We start from the raw sequence: 21979 nt of genomic DNA on the forward strand, positions 1-21979 counted from the left end.
ATCTGCATCACAGAATCTTAACTTTTCTGGAGTACTGCGTGGAGATTTTTATTTGCATGTTTTGTTTTCTGTGTGATATTAATTTGTACTGTAATAAAAAATCTCAGTTAACTAAGTACCAACCAGAAATATGATAACTTCCTGAGCTTGAGAAAGGACTTGCAGCATGTTGGATCTCTGTTTACTGATAGACAATGGCTGTCAGTTGTCTTTCATTCTTTTGCTTGTTTTCCTTTTCCCCTTTTTCTTTGTCCTTTCCCTTCTGTTAAATTGCTCTTTCATCTGAGTATGAACACCAAAGGTACAAATGAACTGCGTAATAAATTTTATAAAATCATTTAAAAGATGAGCCTTTAGATATGACAGTTGGTAGCATCACATCAATGTAAACAGCCCAGATAACGCTATGCTAAGTGCATTCTGTTAATTTTATCAGCACCGCTCAGTACAGAAAGTGGAACCATTGCCTTTGTTTAACAGTGGTTTTTCTTTTTTTGTTGTTGTGTTTTACAGTTCTTTTCCCTGGTTCAGCCAGACCTATTTACCAGGCCCTGCTGAAAATACCACCCAACAGTTTTGCCTTCTACAGCTAATCCAGTTTCTCTTGAGTGTCCTTTACTTGTTGTATGTTTTCTTGCTGAGGTGTCACACAGTATCTTATACATGCAGTGCTGATTACTGTTATCTGTAAAGGATAGAAATACAGTTGGTGTGTATAAATATATATATATATTTTTACAGAATGTCACTTGATTATGGGGCTTTGGGCACAGTTGCAAATTAATATCTCGTAACATTGCAAAAAAAATTGGTTCACTTGCACAAAAAATAGCATTTAATATATAATGAGCAGTATGTTTCAGCTTGTTCATGAATTTCTCCTGTCTAATGGTAAGTTCTAAACAAGTCATAGTGAACTTTTTCATGATTTTGGTCCCTAAATCATAAACTTTTTTTTGTCTTGTGTATCTTGATTTTTCTGTGTGCTTTATAGTGAAGCAGCCGACACGAGTCGCTTGTTCATAAAACATCTTTTGAAAAGTTGAGAGCACAACCCCTGGAGAACCGACTGTGCTTGCTTACGTTTGGTTCATGACTAAAAAATCGAGTACAGGTGATAATATCTTGGCAGTGTTACAAAAAAAAGTAGTGTGTATTGTGATATTTATTTATTTATTGCTATAGTATATACTGATTTGTAGATTCAGGGCAAAAAAATCAAATTTTACATCTATGACATTTCATTCTAAAAGTTTAAAGGTTTCAGTTGTAATTAGTAAAACATAAATCTATTTTAGCAAGATTATAAGTACTTTCTACAAGCTACGGTGCTGAAAACAGTGAGACCTTGTTTTTCTAGGTGTATGTATGTGTTGTCACAAGTTCACAGAGTTTGTTCTAATATAGATCTGAATTTTTCAACAGGAGTCATTCCTGATGAATCTAAGGCTTTGTCTCTGTTGGCACCAGCTAATGCAGTGGCAGGTTTGCTGCCTGGAGGTGGACTTTTGCCAACACCAAATCCTCTTACATCAGTGAGTAAACTTCAGTTTCTGGTTAATAAAAATAATAGACGATTATTTGCTTTGTATTAAGTATTTCCTGGTTTTTGAGTCAATCATGAAACAGCAATATGAGCCATTCATCTATATTTACATGGGATTTGCTGTATACATGTCAAACGTAAGGCGCCTTAAGCATTGTCAAATATTAATATTCACTGTGCAAAACCAAATATTGGTGCATACTATTGCCTGAACTTTGTGTGCAAAATACTGTGGTTGCCTTAGTTGAGAAAAATACTATTAGGTGTTTGTTCATACACAAGCAACAGGTTTTTGGTGACCATTTGTTTGGTAGGTTGAAGATGGAAATTGTTTCTGGAGTTTCGAGGACAAGCTGAGATGGAGTGAAAAATGTAAATCGAATTAAATGTGGAAATATTTCTGACAGTTAATGGGAATCTCTTGTAGATCATGTACTATAGGCAGTCTGATTCTCCATTAAGTTGTTGCAAGGGATATGGATGGTGAGTAACTAGTGATTGGTTGGTAAATTGGCTTTCTCCAATCAGATTCACAGCATGGTAACAGGCCCTTCTGGCCCACAAGCCAGTGCTGCCCAAGTGCACCCAATTGACCTACAACCCTGATAAGTTTTGAAGGGTGGGAGGAAACTAATGCCTGGAGGAAACCTACACAGACTTGGGGAGAATGTACAAACTCCTTATAAACAGTGCCAGATTCGAATCCAGGTTGTTGGTGCTGTAACAGTACTGTGCCTCCAATTTCTGTAAGAGCACTGAGGAATTCTCTAGTTGAAAATGAGTCAAAAGTAGTTCTTTAGAAGTTACCAGAGAACAGTTTCCTGTGACTGGAAAATTAGAATTGAGAGGTGGACAGCAGTGAAAATGCTTGAACATGGCGTTCTGATCTGTTTAGTAGTTGGGTTGCATTCACATCTGATAACTTATTGTAGGAGAATGTTTAAATGGGCTTGGGAGATGACAATGTGGTTGAGGACTTTGAAGAGGGAATTCTGTTTCAGCAGTAACTTGCATGGGTGAGATAGATTTGAGCATTTTTAAGATGAGGGTTGGTAATGACACAAAAAGGGAGGTAATAGAGCTGTTTATTTGGAATAGGGTGCACTAAATAGGATGTGGAGTCATGGATGTAAGCTTGAAGTGGGCATGAAAGAAAATGGGGGCGAAGCTAGTTCAGGGCTATAATTTGGAGGATCTCAGTAGGTTTGGCTGAACAGAAATGGCTCAATCAATTTGCAAAGATAATGTTCCCATTCATTGTTTTCACATACTTTTTTTAAACTGAAAATATGTTGTAGCGGCTGCTACTGCTAGGAGATGTTACACTCAAAGAAGAGATAGATGCACACTACAGAAGTGAATTCATCACTGATTTATTGTGCTGGGGGGGTCTGCTTATTAAGGACTCAGAAGCCCATCTCTGACATCATCATGCCACCCAACTGGTGGCATTGCGATCTGCTTCCTGGGATTAGTTGTTTAGTGCTACCCAGGGAATGGCCAATCAGTGAGCCCCTCTCATCCCTGGGTATGGCTGTTTCCATAGCTCCACCCGATGGGCTGGCCAGCAGCAGCCCATCGGAGTGGGGCGCTGCTGAGTCGAGCATAGACTTGGAAGTGCATAGCCAGTCTTGACCAGCTGTGTAGGCTGCAGGCTCCTCATGTCGGGTCACCGCTTCGGGCATGGCATGTTCAGTGGCCCACTACAAAGTCACCTAAAAGCAGTGGGGCCTGAGTAAATTCTGAAGTTAAAATGAGCATGTGAAGTGTTCAGTTTTATATTTTGTCTTTCTTAAAATGGGTTATATTTTAAGAGATTTTAAACATTTAAAGTATGATATGGATTACTCTTTGAGGTCCTTTGAAATGTGTTCTATACAGTACATTTCTGAATATCTGAAATGCTCGGGGTCGGACATGTATCAGTTAACTGCATTTTCCAGATATCTGGTCTGCAGCCCAGTTTAAGCAGCAGAATACTTGTATGAGTATTCACTGATCCCAACACCTCCCCACCACCATTGTGGAACCTGCCCAGGTGCCTGAGATCCCTGCTCTGATCCCAGCCCAGGAGCATCAGCATAATACTTGTGGTTAAACAACAACAAAGGTTTTTCAAGTATGAAATAAAGTTTAATTCCTACTTTGAGTACCCAAGGGCTCTGTCGGATTCAAAATGGTGCAACAGTGCGTCAGTACACTTGAGCACGGCGGGTAAAACCTTTTTTCCAACTCGCCACCGAAAGTTTTTGCGGTAAACTGGTAATTTCAGTAAAGTGGTTTTCAGTTACTCTGAAACGTACTGAACTAAATAAGATACAGTATTAAATTGTGCATCTGTTCCAGCATGTTTATTCCAGTAATAACATAATAAAATGTTGACTTTGTCTTTTAATGCTTGCGAGAATAAACTTTTTATAAAATTGACATTCAAATAATCATCAATTAAAATAAAATGTACTATTGTCAGCATTGTTTGAAATACCTGTACTGAATAGTGTTTGCCTATCCAACTCGCTATTGATTTTGCATTTGTACTAAATTATAAGTGGTATCCTTTTGTTTAGAATTTGCTTTAGAAGCAATGCATTATATAAATACCCAGAATGATGAGCAGGTTGGACATAGAATTTAACTTCATGTGGCATGGCCTTGATTTAAATTGGATCGATGACATATTTAAAAAAATAAAGTCTTAATTTTGAAGGCAACTTGTAAATTCACTTTTTTTAATGTATTGTCATAGTATAGGCAGTGAAACACTGAAGGCCATTTTCATGTTCAACATTCATATAAACAATTTCTTCTAATCTTTTTTAATCAGCTCAGCGGTGTTCCTTTAGCTGCTACCCTTGGGAATGTTAATCCTGGCTTGGACCCTACTCTTGCTGCACTTGGGCTGCCAGGAGCGAACTTAAATTCACAGGTAAATACAATGCAACAGCAGTGATAGAATAACCATTGAAATGGTCATTGTTGAACTATGTATATCATTGCTTAAAATTTTACAAGTTTGTTTACAAAATCAAATAATGTGCTGGATCTTCCAAAGGCCTGTCCGCAGTTCATGTTGTAGTTTCTTTTATTGAGTATATTTAAAATGTGTATTGATTTTTTAAAATTTGATATATACAAGTCCTATTTAGAGAGAGCAAGAGCAATGCTGGATATCCAACTAGAAAATGAGACAGTGCTGGTGAAGGAAGTAGGTGTAAGTGACCATATGGATCTAGTAATCATAATGCCATTAGTTTGAAGATAATTATGGAGAACGGAAGTTTTGGTCCTCTGATTCAGATTCTAAATTGTAGAAAAACTAATTTTGATGGTTTCAAACAGATATGGCAAGTGTGGATTTGGACAGGTTTTCTGAAAAAGGTGTGCTTGGCAAGTGGGAGAATTTCAAAAGGAAAATTTTGAGAGTACAGAGTTCCTGCAGAATTAAAGGTAAAACCAACCAGTATAGAGAAGCATAGTTTTCAATACATATTGAGGCTCTAGTTAAGAAGGAGGTGCATCACAATACAGGTAACCAAGAACACACTTAAGAAGGAAATTGGGAGGGCTAAAAGAGGAATGTGATTGTTCTGACAGACAAGGAGAAGAAAAATCCCAGTTATAGATTAAGAGCAAAAGAATAGCAATGGACAAAATTGGTCTTTGTGAAGATTGAAGCATTCATCTACATATGGAACCAAAAGAGTTGGGGGGGGGGCGGGGGGAGGAATCTTAAATGGACTTCTTACATCAGTGTTTGTGTGGGAGAAGGACACAGGGTATAGAAGTGAGGCAAAACTGCTTGTGCTTCTTTCAGAGGAGGAGGTGCTTGCTGTTTTGAGGCAAATAAAGATGGATAAATCACCAGGGCCTGCCAAGATACTCCCTCGAACTTGAAGTGGGATGGTGCAGAATTTGTAGGGACTTCAGGAGAGGTATTTAAAATGCAAGTTATTGGAAGGCATCTTAATAGATTGGGTATACAAGTACTTGGGGAGAGTTAACATGACTTTGGTTAGACATGCCTATCATGCACAATCATGTGCAATTTTTCAAGGAGGTTAGCAGGAAAGTAGGAAAGTTGATGTAGGAAAGTTGGTGGGTATTGACTACATGGACCTCAAAGATTTTTGACAGTAACCTACATGGGAGAAAATGCAGTTGCTCATTATTGAAGATGAGTTAGTAAATTGGATGAGACATTGGCTTTATGGTAGAAGATGAGTGGTAGAGGAGGATTGCCTCTAAATAGAGGCTTGTGACCAGTTCTATGCCTCATGGATCAGTGCTGGGTCCATTGTTTGCCATCTATATCAATATGAATGACAATGTAAATTTGATCAGTATATTTGCAGATGATATTCAGATTCGGGATACAGTGGAAGTCAGGAGGACTTTCTAAGTTTACAACCAACTAAATGGTCTACAAAATGACAGATGGAGTTAAATGTGGACAATGCCAGAGGTATTGCATTTTGTGAAGTCAAACCAGGATAGGACTTTGTGGTAAATAGGGTACTGCAGAGTGAGGTAGAACAGGAGCATCTAGGAATACACTACAGGTGCATAATTCCTAGAAAGTGGCGTCAGGTAGATTGGGTCTATAAATCAAAATATTGAGTACAGGAGTTGGGATGTTATATTGAAGTTGAGCAAAACATTGGGAGGCCTAATTTGGAGTATTGTATGCAGTTTTGATTACCTGCCTATAGGAAAGATACCAATAACCTTGAAAGCATTCAGACAAAATATTGCCAGGATTTGAGGAGCTGAGTAATAGGGAAAGGTTGAATAGGTTAGGACTTAATTCCCTGAAACATCAGAAAATAAGGGGAGATTTGATAGCTATACAAAATTATGATGAGTATATAGAATTTTTTTTTTACAAGGAGGTTGGATGAGAAGAATGAAAGGACATGGGTGCAAAGTGAAATGTTTAACCCTTTGGACTCCATGTCCTGGTTTTCTGGGACTGGTTTTGTACCTAACCACCAGCTGGTTTGTACTATACGGTTTACCCAAGGTACCAGTTGGAGTAAACTGTATATATTCGTGAATAATGCATTCCATGTATAATGCGATTTATAAAAAAAAAAATATTCCCCCCGTGTATAATTCGACGCACCCGCCCAAGTCGCGTCTCTCGGCCCGCTCGCCTGCAGAAATTTTTTAAAAATGTTACTCTCATGTATAATGTGTTTTACCCCCCCCCACACACTATTTTCGCATTATACACGAATATTTACAGTATATTATGAAAGGTTAAAAATGGCTGGAGTCTAAAGGTTTAAATGAACATCTGGAGAACCTCTCTGAGAATGGTGAGAGTATGGAAATAGCTGTTAATAGAGATGGTGGATGCCAGTTCAATTTCAACATTTAACTTGGAGGAGTCACGTGATGGAGTAGTGGCCGGTCAGGGTACTCCAGCCCTTTCTGGAAAAGTTCAAAAAAAATACACAAAACACAAAGGCACAAACATAAAAATTAAAACAAAGTGAAAGTAAAGGTGGGAAGAAAATGGCAACGAAGAAAGAAAAGTCGAAAGCAACGGGAAGAAGAGAAGAAGAAAGAACGTCGGAAGAAGAAGGTGAAGGCCTTACCTGTCCGAGGAGGCCCGCCGCGGAGAGAGAAGCCCGCTCCCTAAGGTCAGTTGAAGTTCCGAGCTCGGGACTACAAAAATGGCTCGCGGAGCCAAGTAAAAGTGCGCAACCGCACATGCGCATGAAAAAAATAACACTGACGGGAGGGGGGACCGGCTGAGGAGTCGATCTCCACAGCTGAGGGTGACAGCTGCAACACAACAACAGGAAGAGAACATAGAAAATAAAGAGAACAAGAAAGAAGAGAGTAAAAAGAAAACAAGGAAACAACAGATGACCAACCCAGAGGAAGAAGAAGAAGAACATAGAGAAATGGAAGAAGAAGGGAAAGGCAAGACAATGGATATTTTTTTTTAAAAGAATATATGGAATCAGTAAAAGAATGGCAATTACAAGAATTTAGTGAAATAAAAAGAAGAATTAACATTTAACTTAAATTTGGATGGGATGGGTGTGGATGACAATAGACCAGATGCAGGTTGATGGGACTGAAAAATAGTTTAGTATGGACTATGTGGCTTGTTTCTGTGCTGTGGTGTTCTTTGGTTCAATGATTTTGGCTATACTTATGAGTATCTCCTGATACCCTGTGTCATATGTCTAAAGATCAGTGAACTTAGCTCACTGTAGAGGTCTAGGACATCAATATATCCTGTTTTTTGTGCTGGTGAACAGCCCTGGCCACTACCAATTTGCCACACTGCACTGGTACAACTCATGGGGGCCTGCCACCTGTTGGGACATTCACATGGGAAGAAATACCATACTGTGGACAATGTGCTCCTCTAAGATGATTCCTAAGCTAAATGTTTTTTCAGCAAATCATTTTGTTATTGGCTTATTATGTTGCTGTGATATTTGGGTTGTAGATTCATTGATCTGCAGGATCAAGTTGTTTGCTTTTGCTACCCTACTACTAAATGCCCAAATGTTAACAAATGTATTTGCAAAATTAATGGGAAGAATCATTTTAATGTCCCTGACCTGCAGAATTTGGATGAGACAATCTCGTCTAGATATCTATTCTGTCACTTCCCAAATGGTGTGTATACCTTGAATGGATCAATAATGGTTTTTGGATATGCAGGAAGGAGATTAATGAAATGTGACAGAACACGCTAAATATGACTGGCACAATTTAATATTGCATGTCTAGAACCATTAAGGGTTTAATGAATATTGTATAATCTATGTCCTTTATTGTGGTTGCACTCATAAGCCTATGGAAGGTTCACTGGTATGGTGGGGGATGTGGCGGGTGATTGTGTGCAGATGCTGTAGGGCCTTCTGTACCTGAAAGGGTCAGGATTAGATTTTGGGGAGAGAAGTGTACTTTTTTTTTTTTTTATAATTTTTTATTTTTCACACCATAAATCACAATAGCCATGATATACACTTTTTCTTTTCCACACATTTACAGTGACTTTTTCTCCCTCCCCCCTCCCTCCTCCCAAGCCACCCCCCCATCCCTCCCCCCTCTCATCCATTTTAGTTATACAATCTAGGTTGCATTAATTCAGTTAGACAATGTTGTCATTCAACAAAAATACACCAGAAATTCTACTGAGTCCATTTTTTTCTTCTCTTCTCCTTCCATCAACTTAGGTAATGTTTGTTCCCGGTAGGTTTTCGCTATTGTATTTAATGTAAGGCTCCCATACTTGTTCGAATATTTCAATATTATTTCTTAAACTATATGTTATTTTTTCTAATGGAATACATTTATTCATTTCTATATACCATTGTTGTATTTTCAAATTATCTTCCAATTTCCAGGTTGACATAATACATTTTTTTGCTACAGCTAGGGCTATCTTAACAAATCTTTTTTGTGCATCCTCCAAGTCAATTCCAAATTCTTTATTTTTTATGTTACTTAGGAGAAAGATCTCTGGATTCTTTGGTATATTGTTTTCTGTTATTTTATTTAATATCTGATTGAGATCATCCCAAAATTTTTCTACTCTCTCACATGTCCAGATTGCATGAATTGTTGTTCCCCTTTCTTTTTTACATCGAAAACATCTATCAGATACTGTTGGGTCCCATTTATTTAACTTTTGCGGTGTAATGTATAGTCTGTGTAACCAATTATATTGTATCATACGCAGCCTCGTATTTATTGTATTTCTCATCGTTCCAGAGCATAACTTCTCCCATGTTTCCTTCTTTATCTTTATATTTAAATCTTGTTCCCATTTTTGTTTAGTTTTACCATTTGTTTCCTCATTTTCCTTTTCTTGCAGTTTAATATACATATTTTTTATAAATCTTTTGATTAACATTGTATCTGTAATCACATATTCAAGGTTACTTCCCTCTGGTAAACTCAAGTTGCTTCCTAATTTATCTTTCAAGTAGGATCTCAGTTGGTAATATGCCAGCGCTGTATCTCCCGTTATATTGTACTTATCTCTCATTTGTTCAAAGGATAAGAATCTACTTCCTGAAAAACAATTTTCTATTCTTTTAATCCCTTTTTTTTCCCATTTTCTAAAGGCAAGGTTGTCTATTGTAAAAGGGAGTAGCTTATTTTGCGTCAATATTAGTTTTGGTATTTGGTAATTTATTTTATTTCTTTCTACATGTATCTTCTTCCATATATTGAGGAGATGGTGTAATACTGGAGAAGTTCTATGTTGTACCAATTTTTCGTCCCATTTATATAATATGTGTTCAGGTATCTTTTCCCCTATTTTATCTAATTCTAGTCTCGTCCAGTCTGGTTTTTCCCTTGTTTGATAAAAATCTGATAGGTACCTTAATTGTGCGGCTCTATAATAATTTTTGAAGTTTGGCAATTGTAAGCCTCCTTGTTTATACCATTCTGTTAATTTGTCTAGTGCTATCCTCGGTTTCCCCCCTCTCCATAAAAATCTCCTTATTATTTTCTTTAACTCTTTGAAGAATTTTTCTGTCAGTTGTATTGGCAATGCCTGAAATAAGTATAGTATCCTTGGAAAAATGTTCATTTTAATACAGTTTATCCTTCCTATCAGTGTTAGTGGTAGCTCTTTCCAATGCTCTAAATCGTCCTGTAGTTTTTTCATTAGTGGATTGTAATTGAGTTTATATAATTGGCCTAGATTTTTGTTTATTTGCACACCTAGGTATCTTATTGCCTGCGTTTGCCATCTGAATGGGGATTCCTCCTTAAATTTTGAGAAATCCGCGTTATTCATAGGCATTGCTTCACTTTTATTTACGTTTATCTTGTATCCCGACACTTCTCCATATTCCTTCAATTTCTTATATAGTTCTTTTATTGATAGTTCTGGTTCTGTTAAGTACACTATCACATCATCCGCAAACAGACTGATTTTATATTCCCTGTCTTTTATTTTTATTCCTTTTATATTATTATCTCTTCTTATCGATTCTGCTAGTGGTTCTATAGCTAGCGCAAACAATAATGGTGATAGTGGGCATCCCTGCCGCGTTGACCTGCTTAAGTTAAATTGCTTTGATACATGTCCATTTACTGTCACTTTCGCTAACGGTCCCTTATATAATGCTTTAATCCAATTAATATACTTCTCCGGTAAACTGAATTTTTGCAATACTTTGAACAAGTAATTCCATTCTACTCTGTCGAAGGCCTTCTCTGCATCTAAAGCAACTGCTACTGCCGGTGCTTTATTTCCTTCTACTGCATGAATTAAGTTAATAAATTTACAAATATTGTCTGTTGTGCGTCTTTTTTTGATAAATCCAGTTTGGTCTAAATTTACCATTTTCGGTACCTGTTCTGCTAATCTGTTCGCTAATAGTTTAGCTATTATCTTATAATCTGTGTTTAGCAAAGATATTGGTCTATATGACGCTGGTGAGAGTGGATCTTTCCCTTGTTTTAGTATCACTGTAATTATTGCTGTTTTACATGAATCTGGTAAGTTTTGTGTCTCATCAATCTGGTTGATTACATCCAGGAGGGGCGGTATTATTAGGTCTTTAAATGTTTTGTAGAATTCTATTGGGAGTCCATCCTCTCCTGGTGTCTTATTATTTGGTAAATTTTTTATTATCTCTTGTATTTCTACTGTTCCAAATGGTTCTGTTAATTTATTTTGTTCCTCTATTTGTAGTTTTGGTAGTTCAATTTTAGTCAAAAATTCATCTATTTTCCCTTCTTTCCCTTCGTTTTCGGTTCGGTATAATTGTTCATAGAATTCTCTGAAGTTTTCCTTAATTTCTTTTGGATTATATGTAATTTGTTTGTCTTTTTTCCTTGTTGCCAATACCGTTTTCTTAGTTTGCTCTGTCTTAAGCTGCCATGCTAGGATTTTGTGTGTTTTTTCCCCTAGTTCATAATATTTCTGTTTTGTCTTCATTATATTCTTCTCCACCTTATATGTTTGTAATGTTTCATATTTTATTTTTTTATCCGCCAATTCTCTTCTTTTGGTTGTATCTTCCTTTATTGCTAATTTTTTTTCTATGTTTATTATTTCCCTTTCCAACTGCTCTGTTTCCTGATTATAGTCCTTCTTCATCTTGGTTGCATAACTTATTATTTGCCCTCTAATGAATGCTTTCATTGCGTCCCATAGTATAAACTTATCTTCCACTGATTCCGTATTTACTTCAAAGTACATTTTTAATTGTTTTTCAATAAATTCTCTAAAATCCTGTCTTTTAAGTAGCATGGGGTTTAATCTCCATCTATACATTCTTGGAGGGATGTCTTCTAGCTCTATTGCCAATAACAGGGGTGAGTGGTCCGATAATAGTCTAGCTTTATATTCCGTTTTCCTAACTCTCCCTTGTATGTGGGCTGATAACAGGAATAGGTCTATCCTTGAGTATGTTTTATGTCTAGTCGAGTAGTATGAGTATTCCTTTTCTTTTGGGTTTTGTTTCCTCCATATGTCCACCAGTTTCATTTCTTGCATTGATTTAATTATAAATTTGGTTACTTTGTTCTTCCTGTTAATTTTTTTCCCCGTTTTATCCATATTTGGATCCAAATTCAGATTGAAATCCCCTCCTATTAGTATGTTCCCTTGCGTATTAGCTACCTTCAAAAAGATATCTTGCAATGTATAGATGGAGATTAAACCCCATGCTACTTAAAAGACAGGATTTTAGAGAATTTATTGAAAAACAATTAAAAATGTACTTTGAAGTAAATACGGAATCAGTGGAAGATAAGTTTATACTATGGGACGCAATGAAAGCATTCATTAGAGGGCAAATAATAAGTTATGCAACCAAGATGAAGAAGGACTATAATCAGGAAACAGAGCAGTTGGAAAGGGAAATAATAAACATAGAAAAAAAATTAGCAATAAAGGAAGATACAACCAAAAGAAGAGAATTGGCGGATAAAAAAATAAAATATGAAACATTACAAACATATAAGGTGGAGAAGAATATAATGAAGACAAAACAGAAATATTATGAACTAGGGGAAAAAACACACAAAATCCTAGCATGGCAGCTTAAGACAGAGCAAACTAAGAAAACGGTATTGGCAACAAGGAAAAAAGACAAACAAATTACATATAATCCAAAAGAAATTAAGGAAAACTTCAGAGAATTCTATGAACAATTATACCGAACCGAAAACGAAGGGAAAGAAGGGAAAATAGATGAATTTTTGACTAAAATTGAACTACCAAAACTACAAATAGAGGAACAAAATAAATTAACAGAACCATTTGGAACAGTAGAAATACAAGAGATAATAAAAAATTTACCAAATAATAAGACACCAGGAGAGGATGGACTCCCAATAGAATTCTACAAAACATTTAAAGACCTAATAATACCGCCCCTCCTGGATGTAATCAACCAGATTGATGAGACACAAAACTTACCAGATTCATGTAAAACAGCAATAATTACAGTGATACTAAAACAAGGGAAAGATCCACTCTCACCAGCGTCATATAGACCAATATCTTTGCTAAACACAGATTATAAGATAATAGCTAAACTATTAGCGAACAGATTAGCAGAACAGGTACCGAAAATGGTAAATTTAGACCAAACTGGATTTATCAAAAAAAGACGCACAACAGACAATATTTGTAAATTTATTAACTTAATTCATGCAGTAGAAGGAAATAAAGCACCGGCAGTAGCAGTTGCTTTAGACGCAGAGAAGGCCTTCGACAGAGTAGAATGGAATTACTTGTTCAAAGTATTGCAAAAATTCAGTTTACCGGAGAAGTATATTAATTGGATTAAAGCATTATATAAGGGACCGTTAGCGAAAGTGACAGTAAATGGACATGTATCAAAGCAATTTAACTTAAGCAGGTCAACGCGGCAGGGATGCCCACTATCACCATTATTGTTTGCGCTAGCTATAGAACCACTAGCAGAATCGATAAGAAGAGATAATAATATAAAAGGAATAAAAATAAAAGACAGGGAATATAAAATCAGTCTGTTTGCGGATGATGTGATAGTGTACTTAACAGAACCAGAACTATCAATAAAAGAACTATATAAGAAATTGAAGGAATATGGAGAAGTGTCGGGATACAAGATAAACGTAAATAAAAGTGAAGCAATGCCTATGAATAACGCGGATTTCTCAAAATTTAAGGAGGAATCCCCATTCAGATGGCAAACGCAGGCAATAAGATACCTAGGTGTGCAAATAAACAAAAATCTAGGCCAATTATATAAACTCAATTACAATCCACTAATGAAAAAACTACAGGACGATTTAGAGCATTGGAAAGAGCTACCACTAACACTGATAGGAAGGATAAACTGTATTAAAATGAACATTTTTCCAAGGATACTATACTTATTTCAGGCATTGCCAATACAACTGACAGAAAAATTCTTCAAAGAGTTAAAGAAAATAATAAGGAGATTTTTATGGAGAGGGGGGAAACCGAGGATAGCACTAGACAAATTAACAGAATGGTATAAACAAGGAGGCTTACAATTGCCAAACTTCAAAAATTATTATAGAGCCGCACAATTAAGGTACCTATCAGATTTTTATCAAACAAGGGAAAAACCAGACTGGACGAGACTAGAATTAGATAAAATAGGGGAAAAGATACCTGAACACATATTATATAAATGGGACGAAAAATTGGTACAACATAGAACTTCTCCAGTATTACACCATCTCCTCAATATATGGAAGAAGATACATGTAGAAAGAAATAAAATAAATTACCAAATACCAAAACTAATATTGACGCAAAATAAGCTACTCCCTTTTACAATAGACAACCTTGCCTTTAGAAAATGGGAAAAAAAAGGGATTAAAAGAATAGAAAATTGTTTTTCAGGAAGTAGATTCTTATCCTTTGAACAAATGAGAGATAAGTACAATATAACGGGAGATACAGCGCTGGCATATTACCAACTGAGATCCTACTTGAAAGATAAATTAGGAAGCAACTTGAGTTTACCAGAGGGAAGTAACCTTGAATATGTGATTACAGATACAATGTTAATCAAAAGATTTATAAAAAATATGTATATTAAACTGCAAGAAAAGGAAAATGAGGAAACAAATGGTAAAACTAAACAAAAATGGGAACAAGATTTAAATATAAAGATAAAAAAGGAAACATGGGAGAAGTTATGCTCTGGAACGATGAGAAATACAATAAATACGAGGCTGCGTATGATACAATATAATTGGTTACACAGACTATACATTACACCGCAAAAGTTAAATAAATGGGACCCAACAGTATCTGATAGATGTTTTCGATGTAAAAAAGAAAGGGGAACAACAATTCATGCAATCTGGACATGTGAGAGAGTAGAAAAATTTTGGGATGATCTCAATCAGATATTAAATAAAATAACAGAAAACAATATACCAAAGAATCCAGAGATCTTTCTCCTAAGTAACATAAAAAATAAAGAATTTGGAATTGACTTGGAGGATGCACAAAAAAGATTTGTTAAGATAGCCCTAGCTGTAGCAAAAAAATGTATTATGTCAACCTGGAAATTGGAAGATAATTTGAAAATACAACAATGGTATATAGAAATGAATAAATGTATTCCATTAGAAAAAATAACATATAGTTTAAGAAATAATATTGAAATATTCGAACAAGTATGGGAGCCTTACATTAAATACAATAGCGAAAACCTACCGGGAACAAACATTACCTAAGTTGATGGAAGGAGAAGAGAAGAAAAAAATGGACTCAGTAGAATTTCTGGTGTATTTTTGTTGAATGACAACATTGTCTAACTGAATTAATGCAACCTAGATTGTATAACTAAAATGGATGAGAGGGGGGAGGGATGGGGGGGTGGCTTGGGAGGAGGGAGGGGGGAGGGAGAAAAAGTCACTGTAAATGTGTGGAAAAGAAAAAGTGTATATCATGGCTATTGTGATTTATGGTGTGAAAAATAAAAAATTTAAAAAAAAAAAAAAAAAAAAAAAAAAAAAAAAAAAAAGATATCTTGCATAAACTTTTGATCTTCTTCGTTAGGTGAATATATATTAAGTAGATTCCAAAGCTCTGAATATATCTGACATTTTATCATAACATATCTCCCTGCTGGATCTATTATTTCCTCTTCTATTTTAAATGGCACATTTTTGCTAATTAATATAGCCACTCCTCTTGCTTTTGAATTATACGATGCTGCTGTTACATGTCCTACCCAATCTCTCTTTAATTTCTTGTGCTCCAATTCAGTTAAATGTGTTTCTTGGACAAATGCTATATCTATTTTTTCCTTTTTCAGTAAATTTAGTAGTTTCTTCCTTTTAATTTGGTTATGTATTCCATTAATATTTAGTCATATAGTTCAGCGTAGCCATTTTATATTTTGTTTATCTTCTCTTTCCGTTTTTCCATCATTACCTTTCCTCCTTTTCCATTTCTGTTTTCTTATTTTCAACTCTTTACCAGACAACATTCCTACAACATCCAACATTTTCCTTATTCTCCTATTTCTATCTTCTTTATCCCCAATCTCCCCTTCCCCTCCTGAGTTGCCCTTTATCCCTTGTCGGACAACCACATCTCCCCTCTCCATTTGGATTTGCGAATCCACTCGCAAGCGTCAACTGATTTTGCAGTGACCGCTCTTTTCCCCCCACCCAGCCCCCCCCAGAAAAGATTTCGTTTTTTATATGTCACAAAGGTCACTCTTTTAGTTCCCTCCTTATTCTCTCTATTCCATTACCTTCCCTTATTAATTCTTGTCTATACTTTCTATGTTTTCCTCTAATTACAGATACTTTCACATATGCCCGTTGTCTCTATTCACTCTTATACCTCTTTACCCGCATACATATCAATCGTGGTCATTTTTACCCTCCTTACCCGTCTTCATCCCTCAGTCTATTTTTGTCTTTACCCACATACATATCAATCGTGATAATTTTTGCTCTCATTACCCGTCTTCATCCCTCAGTCTATTTTTGTAATTGTTCTGCAAATTTTCGTGCTTCTTCTGGATCCGAGAATAGTCTGTTTTGTTGTCCTGGAATAAATATTTTCAATACCGCAGGATGCTTCAGTGTAAATTTATATCCTTTCTTCCATAAAATCGCTTTTGCTGCATTGAACTCTTTTCTCTTCTTTAGGAGTTCAAAGCTTATATCTGGATAAATGAAGATTTTTTGCCCTTTATACTCCAGTGGTTTGTTGCCCTCTCTTACTTTTTCCATTGTCTTCTCCAGCACCTTTTCTCTTGTAGTATATCTTAGGAATTTTACTACAATAGATCTTGGTTTTTGTTGTGGTTGTGGTTTAGGGGCCAATGCTCTATGTGCCCTTTCTATTTCCATTTCTTGCTGTAGTTCTGGACATCCTAGGGCCTTAGGGATCCATTCTTTTATAAACTCCCTCATATTCTTGCCTTCTACATCTTCCTTAAGGCCCACTATCTTTATGTTATTTCTTCTGTTATAATTTTCCATTATATCTATTTTTTGGGCTACTAATTCTTGTGTCTCTTTAGTTTTTTTATTAGATTCCTCCAATTTCTTTTTTAAGTCTTCTACCTCCATTTCTGCTGCTATTGCCCGTTCTTCCATCTTGTCCATTTTTTTCCCCATTTCTGTTAAGGTCATATCCATTTTATTTATTTTCTTTTCTGTGTTGTTTATTCTTCTTCTTAAATCATTGAATTCCTGTGTTTGCCATTCTTTAAATGACTCCATGTATCCTCTAACAAGAGCAAGTACCTCCTTTACCTTGCCTATCTTTTCTTCTTCTATTTCCCTGTACTCTTCCTCTTCCTCTTCTTCTTCCTCTAGGTTGACCATCTGTTGTTTCTTTGCTGCCCTTTCCTCCTTTTCTTTCTTGTTTCCATTGTCTTCTGTGGTGTCTTCTTGCTGCAGGTGTTCTGCAGCTGTCGTTGCCGGCTGTGGAGATCGACTCCCCAGCTGGTCCCCCCTCCCATCGGTGTGTTTTTTTGTATGCGCATCGCGCATGCGCGAGGAGTCGCGCATGCGCGGTTGCGCACTTTTACTCGGCTCTGTGAGCCATTGTTGTAGTTCTCTTTCTACCGACCTGAGGTAGTGGGGTCTTCTCTCCGCAGCGGGCCTCTTCGGACAGGTAAGGCCTTCACCTTTTTCCTCCGTTGTCTTCTCTTCCTCTCTTCTTTCCGTTGATTTTGATTTTTCTCCTTTTGTCTCCATCTTCTTTCCACCTTTATATTCACTTTTCTTTAACTTGTATTTCTGTGCCTTTGTATTTTCTCTCGTTTTTCCCGACTTTTCTGGAGAGGGCTGGAGTTCACCGTCCGGCCACTACTCCATCACGTGACTCCTCTCGGGAGAGAAGTGTACTTGCGGAAACTCTTAAAAGGAGCTTTGGTGCAAGTGAAGGGTGGATGAAGACCCATGGAAGCAAGAAACTTGTGTTTTTCCGCTGATCATGTTAATAAATAGGCTTTTTGTTTCCTAATTTTGGGTGGGGTGGGGCAGGGAAGCTAACATAATTCCGATTAACCTCAATAAACAAGTTCAAATACTTTGGTGCTGGTAGAATATGTTTAAAAACATGTTGAGATGCAGTGTGTATTTCTTTGTTTACAACTTGAAGACCCATGTTTAAAATTACTTGAAGTAATTTTGCCAAGAAGGTGGATCTGGTGAATATGCAAGAATTCGTTTTTGTATTTTTTTTTCACTTTATCCTTATGAAGAGTAGTTGTAACTTGGAAAGTTGGAAAATTATTTTACCTTCAGTACTGAGCTGTACATGGTTACAGGAAGCATATTACTGTGAATGCACATGCTCTGTAACTAGTCACTGAAAACATTTTATTTTTGTTTGGATGATTCATAAATATTTTAAAGGTGTTTGTTTTCCATACTGTACAGATATGGAGATGGAATTTCTTCACTGCTACCACAGCACCTGTTGAGCACCATTTTTATTTTCTAAAACACTGTAAATTTCACTTTCAGTGCCATGTGGTAATATTTATTTTTGTCCTTTTAGGTTACAGCAGATCAGCTTTTAAAACTCATCACTCAAGTTGATCCAAAGTGAGTTGCATAATTTTTGTACTTACTGTTGGTTCAAAAAAATAATTAGCATTTGTTCTTGTAAAATAATCTTTTTTTGAATGCATGGGATAAGTTCTTTAATGGGGGAGAGAAATGGCAAGGAATGTCAGAATTGTAATGCTACATATTCAGTTTTGATTTGTGTAATGAATACTTGAACAAATTAACCTTTTCCTCTGCATTCGGATAAGGAAAATTACCATATTTCGACCCTTGAAGCTTCCCAAAAGAAAAAACATCCCCCAAAAAAGTAGTCTTGTAGGCCAGATACAAAAGCAGATGACCATAAAATTATGGCTGGAAAAGTGGTCTGGTCCCAACCACCTCCCACCACTGCTGCCATAACCCATCCGTACATTTTACAATTGTAAAAAAAGAATGGTAGAGCCTGAGGTCCTCACTCTGGTCTGGGGCCCCCACACAACTTCTTTGATGCAGACAGAGTTGCTGACTCTGGCTGCACTGATGCAGCGTTTGGGGTGTTGTAACAAAGTTTGGGTTGTTGCTGGGAGGCCCAGACACCAGTCTCCTGCATGTGTCTTGCAGCCACTCTGAGGTGTCAAGCAGAAAATTGGTTGTCTTATATGAACGCTCTGAGCTAAAACCATGAAATTTAGGCTGAAATTGGGTTTCTCCTCTTAACTCTCTGCTGAAATATGCAGTAGTTGTTCCCATTGCTCCATTTTGATTACTGTTGGTATCCATTTGTGTATAATCAATGTTAAAAACAATATGTGTGAACCCTTCATGATTGAATGTGCTGTTAGTAGGACCAACAACATTTTGACGTGTAAGAAAGCGGCTGGCTGAAATATTCCAGCTCAGCAATTCTGAGCAAAAGTTGCAAAAGAAAATACTGTGGGTGTTCTTCAGTACATTTCATTTTTCAAAAGTTGTGTGTTGAGGTGAGCAGCTATATTATAATCTTGAAATTTAATATTTTCTAAAATAAGTCAGCAATATATCTGAGTATGAATATTTCAATTGGGTTGCTATGAAGTGTGTGCTCTGTCCAAACACAAGCGTGAAATAGTAATGTTGTTAAACAAGAAAGACTGCAGATGCTGTGATTATAGTTCAGTACACAAAAGTACTGGAGAAATTCAGCAGGTCATGGAGCATTCTTTGTCACCAATATTTTAGGCCTGAGCCCTTCATTCAGGTATGAGCAAAAGCAGGCAAGCACCTGTATAAAATAATGGGACAGGGGAAGTAACACAGGCCTGCAGGAATGAGGTCAAAGCTGGTTAAGGGTGAGAGGAGAGAAGAGAAGGCTGAGACGTGATCGGTAGGGGATAGCTCTAAATAATAGTCATGCTAGTCTTTTTATTTGCCTGCTAAAAAATAGTGGCTGATCTTGGTTAACTGCCACCTAGCAAATACTTTCCATCCAATTAAATAAAAATTAAGAGCCCATTTATTCTTGCATTCATTTTCCTCCAAGGTTGAACCATACTACCGGTGCCATCGTGAGCCCAGCTCTGAAATCGGACACCTCTTCCAAAGACATAGAAGAAGCAATGAAAAGGGTTAAGGAAGCCCAGTCGTTGATCTCAGCTGCTATAGAAACTGGTAATACTGTTTCTACCATCTTGTTTCTGATTGTAATTTTCATGCAACTTAACCGCAAATCAGAGAATGATGTGGGTGCCATTGAACCATACTTAATTGTTTGCTTTATTATGACAGATTGAAAGCTGAATTAATATACATATTTGGCTTGTGTCGAAAGGGCTTAATATATAAATCCTGTGATTGCACACTTTTTAAAAATAACCAGGTTTTGCATCTTTGAGAATTTTAACATCTATCCATAGGTACTCTGTACTTTGGATGTGAAATATCATATTAAAATATTCAAAAACATTGGCTGTGTGGGAGAAGCCAGTGAGTGGCTGTGGACAATAGCTTCTCAGACTGGAGGCCTGTGGTGTGCTGCAGGGATCGGTGCTGGGACCAGCGTAGCTTATCTAGATCCACAATCTGGACAACAATGTGGTGAATAGAAATTTCTTGTATAAGGAATAAAAATAGAAAATGTTGGAAACACAGGTCAGGCAGCATCTTTGGAATGAAGTACAGTAGAAGTCCTAAGATCCGGATTGCTTAGGGATGGGTCAGTCCAGATTTTCCAGATTATCAAGGAGTCCTTTTAAAATTCAAATTGAAGGAGGAATTGAGGTGAACAGGTAAATTTTGATTTATTCATTAGCTAATATAGTATGCTTTATTTATTAAAACAAGCGGATTTAAAGAAAAATAAAATCAACACTTAACAAAAATGTAAATAATTTTTTTTACTACAGAAAGATGAGCGTGTGATACTCGAAATTGTTTAAAAATTAACATTGTAAAAGAAAAATGCATTGTACAAATGAATTTCTTTGTGATAAGATTACCTGTATTAAGCATGGTTCCTTGTTACTGCAGTGCAACTGTGTCACTTACACATGCACAAAATTTCATGTTTATGAAAAGTCCGGATTGTTGAGTGGTCTAGATTTCTGTCATCCGGATTTTGTGACTTCTATTGTCACGAACATATGAGGATGATTCCAGCATATTCTTCAGGTTTCCAGCATTGCATTTTGTTTTTAAAATTTAAAAGCCATTCTGTAATATTCATGCTGTTTGGTTTGAAAATTTCTGAATTTACAGGCAGCGCGAAGTTAATGGAAGTCAAATTAAACTTTAAAACTTTCCATTTTAAAAGATTGAGGAATGAATATAAGGTTATTCCCCTTTGTCATCGGATACTTCAGCCAACATTAATCCAAGTTGCTCTCAGTGGTGCAGAAATTATATTTGGCAGTCATTTCAAATGTTGCTGCTATTTGAGAAAGCAAGTACTACTTGATAACAACCATCATATATTTTCTATTCACGTCATCAAAAGTGATTTCTTGTTTTGATACAAATTTTAGATATCCTATTTTTAAAAACTAATTTGTTATGCTTCATTTCCTTGAACTCTACAATTTGCATTTCAGAAAAAAAAGAAGACAAAAGGAAACATTCTAGATCAAGGTCTCGTTCACGTAGACGGCGTTCTCGTTCCCGGTCAAGGCATAGGTGAGAAATAACAATTTATTTTGGTAGTGGTATAATTAGCACATATTAATCCACAGTAGGGTAGCTCAAGAATTCTTGCATTATGTAATGTGCATTTATTTAGCTCCAGGGCAGTGAAAATATTGCTTTGTGAGTGAAAAATAATTTTCATTGGTGTACATAATTCAAAACACTTTACCAGTAATAATTTGAGGCTTTGCCAAAATAACTGCAGTACTGCGTCTATTCTCAGATTTTGTTTTACCGTGCTTTTATCCTGAACGACCATATAACCATTTACGGAGCGGA

The 21979-nt window shown here is 36.4% G+C and overlaps 1 protein-coding gene across 3 annotated transcripts in view; it reads left to right on the forward strand.

Annotated features, from left to right (window-relative positions):
- srsf11 (serine and arginine rich splicing factor 11) overlaps positions 1 to 21979 on the forward strand; it is a 33984-nt gene that overhangs the window by 7748 nt on the left and 4257 nt on the right. Inside the window, exons 1-7 of one of the 3 annotated variants that reach the window (XM_069938441.1) lie at positions 614 to 709; positions 995 to 1114; positions 1426 to 1535; positions 4371 to 4472; positions 18552 to 18598; positions 20064 to 20191; positions 21610 to 21691. In XM_069938441.1, the coding sequence (XP_069794542.1) occupies positions 1093 to 1114; positions 1426 to 1535; positions 4371 to 4472; positions 18552 to 18598; positions 20064 to 20191; positions 21610 to 21691 (491 nt within the window). In that variant the 5' untranslated portion in view covers positions 614 to 709; positions 995 to 1092. Of the gene's footprint in view, positions 1 to 604; positions 1115 to 1425; positions 1536 to 4370; positions 4473 to 18551; positions 18599 to 20063; positions 20192 to 21609; positions 21692 to 21979 lie in introns of those variants that run through there. The other 2 variants (XM_069938440.1, XM_069938439.1) reach the window with 2 other exon arrangements.

This window comes from Narcine bancroftii, chromosome 5 (genome assembly GCF_036971445.1).
Source record: "Narcine bancroftii isolate sNarBan1 chromosome 5, sNarBan1.hap1, whole genome shotgun sequence".
NCBI lineage: Eukaryota > Metazoa > Chordata > Chondrichthyes > Torpediniformes > Narcinidae > Narcine > Narcine bancroftii.